Source organism: Brassica rapa, chromosome A01, assembly GCF_000309985.2.
Source record: "Brassica rapa cultivar Chiifu-401-42 chromosome A01, CAAS_Brap_v3.01, whole genome shotgun sequence".
Classification (NCBI taxonomy): Eukaryota; Viridiplantae; Streptophyta; class Magnoliopsida; order Brassicales; family Brassicaceae; genus Brassica; species Brassica rapa.
The window spans coordinates 23,244,779-23,253,734 of record NC_024795.2 but is presented as its reverse complement, the minus strand read 5'-3'; the positions used below and the strand labels follow the sequence as shown (position 1 = coordinate 23,253,734).

Sequence of the window (8,956 nt, the reverse complement as noted above, 5' to 3'; positions counted from 1 at the left end):
GTCAAGCCGAGGGAGAGAGATCACCGCGATGTCGCCTTTCTCTCGAGAGCTCTTTTTTTTTTCTCCTTCGGTCGAGAATGATTTTCTTTTTTTTTTACCCAAGCCAAACCCTAAACCGAGACCGACCCACTCAAGCGGTGACACGTACACAAGGACTTGATCCTTAATATCATTCTCGACGGACCAATCCTTAGTTAAATTAGGATAATTAATAATATTTTATTAAAACAAACCTAAGGATTTGCGCTAAGGATTCCTTTAACATATCCCGTTGTGGATGGTCTTACATGTCCACACGAAGAATGAAGCTAGTTATATACCACTTCTTAATTTCAGAGTTTTCAAATTTAAGATGCTTATTAATGGGATTAGTTTGGAAAGTAAACAAACAAACTTTGAGACAAAAATACAAGTAACAAAAAAAAATCTACGGTAATGGATCTATCTTACTCTATACCTTAAAAAGATAAAGTTCAAAAAAAAATGTGATGAATTTACGCTAGACATAAAGTTACATAAATGTTTACAGTTCATTTTGGAAATGTTACTTATAAAAATCATCTACTTACATATTACGGTGAACAAATTTGTGAATGTATATTTTGAAACAAATTTGATACAAAATAATATTAAAAATGGTTGGTTGGTTTAGTAACCGGGGAACATTGGTGGTGGTGGTGACGCATATTGAAATCCAATGTTTGGTGGGAGAATGAAACTATCGTTGTCATCATCTTTTTTTGATGGTGGTGCAGTTGTAACTGGTGGTTGTGTTGATGGTGATGGTGCTTCGACTTGTTCACCAGACGGTAATGGAGCTATATCTGGCTGAGAAAGTGGAGTTGGAGTCAAAGTAGGACTTGAACTGAACACTGGTGATTGATCTGATTCTGTTGGTCCCTCGACGGTCTCAGATTCTGAGGTTGGGGCCTGAACTGGTGATGAGTCTTCGTCTGTCTCCGATGAAGGTGTTGGAGCATTTGCCATTGGAGATGTTGCCGGTGATATAATTGTTGTAGGTTTTGGTGGCGGTGAGAAAACTGGGGGAGGAGGAGAATAGACAGGTGATGGCGGTGGAGGGCTGTGGACTGGAGGCGGAGGAGAATGCACTGGAGGCGGTGGGGAGTGAACCGGAGGGGGTGGAGAGTTAACTGGAGGCGGTGGCGAGTGGACTGGTGGTGGTGGTGGAGAATGGACTGGTGGAGGCGGTGAATGAACTGGTGGTGGTGGTGGAGAGTAGATTGGTGTAGGTGGTGGTGGAGAGAAAATTGGTGGTGGCGGCGGAGAGTGGACTGGTGGTGGAGGAGAGTGGACTGGCGGTGGTGGTGAATGGACTGGTGGCGGCGGAGAGTGGACCGGTGGTGGTGGTGGCGGAGAATGGACAGGCGGTGGCGGAGAGTGAACTGGCGGTGGGGGAGAGTATACTGGTGGAGGAGGAGAGTACACTGGAGGTGGTGGCGGATAAACTGGTGGTGGGGGAGAGTATGCAGGAGGTGGTGGAGGAGAATGTACTGGAGGAGGAGGTGAAAATACATGAGGTGGTGGAGACTGTGATGATGGTATTTCTTCGGTTGACGGTGGTTGAGGACGTCGCTTTTTAATAGGAGATGCTTCGTACGGATCATTTGATACTGGTGGTTTTACTGGCGGTGACCCCATTTGTGGTGTCTCTGTTTTTGGTGGTTGTTGCTTAGGAGACTCTTGCTTTGGTGACTCAGGTTTGGGGTTCGGCTGTTCTGATTTTGGTGACTCATGTTTTGGTGATTCTGGTTTAGGAGATTGCTGTTTTGGTGCGTCTGGCTTAGGTTCCTTTGGTTTAGAAGGCTCTGATGTTTTTGGTGTCTCAAGTTTTGGACTAGGTTGTTGTGGTTCGGGAGCTTCTTCTGGTTTTGGTTTAGATGGCTCTTCCAATTTTTGTGGGTTAGGTGTTGGCTTTGGTGATGGGTTAGATCCGCCACCTCCTCCACCACCACCACCAGCACACTTGTCTTTACTACAATCCACGGGACGAGTAATCACCGGCAAACATTCGTTAGCAAGCTTCTGTTTTGGTCTATTTTGTAAGCAATTATTTGTATCATCGAACTGTTTGTCTTGACTTGTTCCGGGAACACAACTTTGAGCCTCTCCATTGAAAAAGTTGTAAGAAAATGTAAAGTTAGACAATTTTGGCAAATTGCATACATCGTCTGTGACAAATCCGGTGAGCTTATTGAATGAAAAATCCATTTGTTCCACATTGGTTAAGCTTGACAAGCTCAACGGCAAACTTCCAACAAACTCATTGTTGCTCGCGTCAAATACTGTCACATTGTTCAGCAAACCGATTTCGTTTGGGAAACAACCACTCAACTTGTTCCCTATAAATACAATTTCGTTGAGGTTCTTCATATGCCCGATGGTCTTTGGAATACAACCGCTGAATTTATTATGAGCAAATGTCACGACAGAAGCAGTCGATTCCCCAATTGTCTCAGGGATGATCGACTCGAATCTATTGTTGTTCAAGAAAATAGCATCAAGATCCTTATTGAAGATATCTGCTGGAAGTTTTCCTTCAAAGTCGTTGTATCTTATGTCAAGAAACTTCAAAGATGGCCAAGAAAGAGCAACCATCGGAAATGAACCAACAAAACGGTTATTGCTCACGTCAAATTCATACATTAATGTTAGCTTTGACAAGCTTTTTGGAATTACTCCGCAAAATCTGTTAGAATTGACGTGAAACAATGCGACATCGGTTAATAGACCTAGCTCGGGAGGTAAATACCCGGCTATATCTGCATGGTTAATATCGATTCCTGCTACAACCATTATGCTTTGGTCATCAAGCGCCGGCGCACAGAATACACCTTTATAAGAACATACGTTTTGACCGATCCAGTTAGCCGAGGTGTTAAAGGGATCAGAGTATATTGCTTTTTTCCAAGCTTGAAGGGCAATATAAGCCCTTTTAAGTCGGGTATTAGCAAACTTGAGGTTTAAATCGACTTCATATTCCATGTCATCAGAAAGGTCTTCATTTTCTGACAAAGCCAAAAGTTGACGTTTGGTGAGAAACGAAGTTTCCTCATTAGTGAGACCGGCTGCAGAATGTACAATGACGAAAATGATAAATAAGAAGAGGAGAAGGAAGCAGCCATAAGGCTTCCCCATTGTTCTTCGGGTCATGGTGGTGAAAAACCTTGGGAATGCCCTAATAGCTTGCTTAATAGATAATGTTGTGGCGACAAAGCCTTTAATGAAAGAAAGGCCAACATAAACCACCGATTTGCTTTTCTATTTTAGAAAGGAAACAAAAATAGCAAACTGTAGTAGTTAATATAGAATTCGTGGAACAGGTAAAAAAAAATATTTCTGTGTTGTGAACATAATTTCAGTTGGTGTTAGCGTTTTGGTTTCTTAAAAACGCTAAAATTAATTTTGTTATTTTTTCTTAAAACTGTTAGGCTATTTCTTTGTCAGCATGATGAAAACTGTTTCTATTTTTAAATTGGGATAAACTAGAACAAAAGAAAATTACAACATCACCAAAATCCACATATACGAATTGATGAGGAAGAAATCCAAAGAAGAGAAAATTGTTTTTTTAGAGCAAAAAAATGATAACAATGTTCCTTTAGATTAATATCTATTTTGTGTCATTTTTGTCCATAACTTCCTTTAATATTTTTGAAAATAAATTTAATAAATAATTTTACAAACCAAAAAAAAATTGGAAAAATAGTAACTTGTGATAAAATACCAATATGAATTTAGTGGTATTTTTTTCAAATCTAAAAATATTTAAATCATAAATTTCAAATTATGTTTTAAATAAAGTAGAAATGACATTCTACGAAGTAGAAAACAAAATCTACTTTTTTCATTGAATCTACAATGTTTAGAATACGTGATCTACGTAAATAAGAGTACTCTAAAAATATTTAGAATACACATTCCGCGCTTAACCTACCAATCTAAAATCTTTAGAAATCAAAATCTATACATTAATATAAATCTACAACACGTAGAAACCGACTTCTAAATATTTACTCTAAATCTAAAACATGTAGAAATCAAAATCTACATATTACTATAATTCTAAAAACCTGTAGAAATCGATTTCTACAGATTAGATGTATTCTACGGATAAGAAATCAGTTCCTAAAAATATGAAAACAAAATATTTGGGAATATTCACTTTCATATTTTGAAAAAAAATTGATTTTTTTTTATAAAAAAACAAAAAAAAAAACAAAAAACAAAAAAATACAAATTTTAGGGCATTATTGCCATTTTAAAAATAATTAGTCTAATGGGACATAAAATATATGAGATTAGTCTAAAGGGACATAGTTATCATTTTTTTGCTCTAAAAAAACAATTCTCCCAAAGAAATTTAAGAAAATGTCTTTATTAGTAGTATAGCACTAAAATAAAATATCAAAGGATCAAATCAAGAAAATGATTCCATCTAGTACACTATATCTGTTTTAGAATTTCTTTTAAGATGTTCAACTAATATATTGTCTGTGACATAAACATACAAATTGTTCGATTTGTCAACACCTTATTATCTAATGTTACTATTAGATCATGACCGCGGTTAAGTTTTTAATCTATTAAAAGAATTGTATAATGTTTGGTGTTATAGATTTTCTAGTTTTTAAATACTTATGTTTATGTGGTTTTTAAACTAGTTTTTAAATACTAGTTTGTGTGATTAATGAATGAAAATATCTTCTTAATCTTAATGTGAATGTACAAAGTGTATATATAGTAGAGAAGAAACAGAGAGACTAAGCTAATCACAGCTATACGTCTCTAACTGACTCAACAGCCTCACGTGGACATCACGTGGTTACTAACATAATACGCCCCCACAAGCTTTTAATCTGGAGCAGGAAGAGGAAGATAAAGGCTTGAGACTGATAATCTGGACAAGAGGAAGCGAAACAGAGCAAGTTGCAAAGCCTTTGTCAGAATGTCAGCAAGGTTGTTAGCGGTGGTGACGTGAAGCGTGTTGAGGAAGCCAGACTTCATGCGATCCCGAGTAGTGTGGCAATCGAGTTCCACATGTTTGGTACGCTCGTGAAAGACGGGATTAGCCGCCAAATGAAGAGCTGACTTACTATCACAAAAGAGAGTAACAGGAAGCTTGACCTTGATCTTGAAAGCTGTGAGAAGCTTGATGTAACCAAAGAAGATCACATGTCGCGTTTGCTAAACTCCTGTACTCGGCCTCTGTACTGCTACGACTAACGACATCTTGTTTCTTAGACTTCCAGGAGATGAGAGAACCACCAAGGAAAACGCAGAAGCCAGAAACAGAACGACGAGAGTCAGGACAAGTACCCCAATCAGCATCAGCAAAGGCTTGTAATGTGAGATCAGACGAAGCTGAAAACAATAATCCCTGACCAGGATTGCCTTTGATGTATCGAAGGACCTTGTGAGCAGCATTCATATGAAGATCAGTCGGCCTAGAGAGGTATTGGCTGAGCTTGTTGACTGTAAAAGTGATATCAGGTCGAGTAATAGTCAAATACAGCAAGCGACCAATAAGCTCTCTATACGGAGTCGAAGACTCCAAAGGAACTCCATCATCAATGCTCAAGTGAACAACATGATCCATCGGCACTGAACTTGGCTTGCAACCCAGTAGGCATGTGTCTTCAAGAATATTTCGATTGTGTTGTGTATTTAGTTTGTCATAAGTTGTTAAAAAATATAGACTCGCGGTAGAAAATCCGTCAAATAAATTGTATATTACATATATTTCTTGTTTAGTATTATCGATCTGCAGGGGTACATTCCACAACAAATATATAGGAAAGTAAAAAACTATGTTTCTGCTATTGAAATAGAATGTGCAGGATTAGGGGTGGGCATTTTATCCGAACCCGATCCGAAAACCCGAACCGAAGTAGCAAAATACCCGAACGGATATTGAATTAGGAGAGATTAGATATCCGAATCCGAACGGGTAATATCCGAACCCGAGTGGATATCCAAAGATAACCGGACATATGTATTACTAACCCTATATTTCTAGTTTATATCTCTCATTTTATTTAACATATTTATATTGATATTACACATACTTTAAGTTTATATAATTACATATAATTACGGAGAAAATGATTTTCTACTCACTTAAAATGCATGTAAAGTTTTTTATTTCAAGAATTAACAAAAGTTACATTTGAAAATTTTAAAATAATAACCAAATTAGTGTCTTTTTAGTTTTAAAATATTATGTCCAAATCTATTAATCATTCAAACTAAAAAAAAATAAAAAAAAATCAGTTAAGTGAAAGTTATATTTTTAAATACAAGAAACTTGAAAAATAAAATTTTAATTTTTTTCTTTCAAGATCTAAATCTCTGAATCCGATCTGAAATAAACGATTCCGAACTAAGAATACCCGAACCCGATCCGAAGTACAGAAATACCCGAACGTGTTCTACACCTTTATACCGGAATATTAGAAAATCTGAAATATCTGATCCGAACTCGAACGGGTATCCGAACTTCTACCCCTATGTAGGAACTTCCTAAACGAATACTAATATATTATTATTGAATTAGAATATGGACTATGGTTATAAGTATTTTTTTTTTTGATCAAACAACATTTTATAAATAACTAGTCTCCATTAGAGGAGGAATTGTTTACAAAGATGATAACAAAGCCATACTGGCTAACAACTTTGCTGCAAGAAAAGGCAAGCAAAAACACAAAGATAGAAGCAATCATTATACATAAACAACTAACATTGCCGAAACGTCTTCGTATCTCGACAATACTAGGCTTAAGCAGTGGAATGACGCCATGGAAAACAAAGAACACAATCAGTGAACTAGTGCTTGTGATTGGTACTGCAACTAGTGCAGAAATAACAATCGTAATACTGGCTACAATAGCAGAGGCGATATGACACCAAGATGCTGAGCCTTTGAACAATACAGAGAACAAATCATCTGTAGAGCAATCTTCCAATCCAAAGGCTGACCGTGCAACACATGAGCAGCAACGATACAAAAACAATGGTAATAGGGAAGTTGAAGTTGGTTTCATAAGAGTGATGATAATGAAGATCTGAAACCACAACCAAGCTGAAAATCTGCAATTCAACATTAAGTATTCCACTCCAGAAAAAGTTAGACAGATCTGAAACCAAGATGTAATAGGCAACAAACACTCTATAGCAGAGTAGAAGGAAGTAACAGGAAACAAACACTCTATAGCAGAGTAGGAGGTAGCAGGCAGCAAACACTCTATAGCAGAGTAAAGGGTGGATTCAACTATCATAAAGGAATCAATAGTTGGGAAGAAGTTACCGCATAGAGAAATATAAGCTAGCAATGGTGTCTCTGGCGAGGGAAGTCTAGCGGCAACCAGGTACTTGGCAATAATGGTACAGAGACAAGTTACAATATCACTGTGATGGAGAGGAGCACTTTTGGTCTCAGATGTCGAAACTGGAAAATCCAGATCTAGGGTTTGGGCCAACGCTCGAGGAGATAGACTGGATAAGTTGATGAGTAAACGAAGAAGAGCAGGTGCATCTGGAGGGTCTGGTGGTTCCGGCGGCTCGATGGGAGAGAAAGATCCCAGCGGGGGAAACTTACACGGTGGTGGATCCGGAGGAGGCCTGGAACGCAGCGGGAGAGGAGCAGTCGCCATCAGAAACATGAAGGAGGAAGTTTCTTCGGAGGGAGAAACCTAAACGGCGGCGGTGGAGCGGAGCAGATCCATCCAAGCGGCGCACATCGGGAATCGGGCCTGGAACGCCTGGGGAGGCCTGGAACGCAGCGGGAGAGGAAAGTTCTTGTCGCAGGTTGGTTATAAGTATATACTAGAGTTTAACCCGCACATCGTGCGGGTATATTTTCATTTTATAAATATTTAATTTTGATATTATTATATAAATTTAAATATACAATTTATATCTTAGTGTTATGTATTTTATAACTCTTTAATTTTATTGTGTAGGTTTCTTATTACTTTATTAATATAGGAGTTTGTTTTATACATTTTACCTTTTTTATTACGTTTTTGAGTTTTCATAATTTGAAATAATCAAATAAAAAATATTCTTCAACATATGATTTTTGAAAATATATAGCTGTAGAAATAAAATTTTAACATATGTTAATAACTTCATTTGTATAAAAAAATATGACATGATTAACAAATTTGAACCTGTTTTAGTGGTAGATGATAATTTATTTAAATGAAAGCATTATATTACTTAATTATAAAATTAATTAATGTAATATTTAATAAAAAGTATTTAAAAATTTAGTAGGATTTTGTTAGATTTTTCTCAACAGATTTTGTTATAACTGAAAATAAAATTCAAATCTATAGTTAAAAATAATTTTATTAATATTCATATTAACTATTATGTCATATTATGTGATTAATAAAATGGTCCTAGTAGACTTCAAAATAGTAGATAAAAATGGTACTATGACGAGATTTGATTAAAAATATTATGAAATATTCAGTTATGTTTTCTAAAAATATATGGTATAGATTTGGTTGATAATAATTTTTGCAACACTGGGTCTGATTGGTAATGGCTGTAGCTTTAAAATTTTTGCTGTAGAAAAAAATCTGTAGACTTTTTGCTTTGGCTTTAGATTTTATTGCTGTAGAATTTGTGGAAAGCAGTAAAAAATTGCTTTGGATATTTGGCTCTGTAGAGCACTTGTACAGCTGTAGATTATTTTAAAAGCTGTGGTTTCAAAAAAAAAATTAAAGCTTGATTGCTCTGAATTTAGTGCTGTATAAATAAATAGGGCTGTGGACAGCACCTACAGCAACTACCAATCACCCCCACTATTTATCCTATCTCCAAGTTTTAGAACTTGAAACCAGAAGATTTCAATCCCGTTATTAAAGGAACTAAAAATTTATGACATAATCAGTTAGATGCTCTCAAAATATGTGTTATATATATT

General features: G+C 36.5%; 2 protein-coding genes across 2 annotated transcripts; both read right to left on the bottom strand.

Annotated features, from left to right (window-relative positions):
• Positions 1–484: 484 nt before the first annotated feature.
• Positions 485–3,966, bottom strand: LOC103837566 (pollen-specific leucine-rich repeat extensin-like protein 1). The gene has a single exon (XM_009113927.3). The coding sequence runs from the start codon at positions 3,169–3,171 to the stop codon at positions 649–651; it is 2,523 nt and encodes an 840-aa protein (XP_009112175.1). The 5' UTR covers positions 3,172–3,966; the 3' UTR covers positions 485–648.
• Positions 3,967–6,632: 2,666 nt separating this feature from the next.
• Positions 6,633–7,673, bottom strand: LOC103838305 (putative transmembrane protein At3g54730). The gene has a single exon (XM_009114743.2). It carries the CDS (start codon positions 7,671–7,673, stop codon positions 6,633–6,635), a length of 1,041 nt encoding a protein of 346 aa, XP_009112991.2.
• Positions 7,674–8,956: the final 1,283 nt, after the last annotated feature.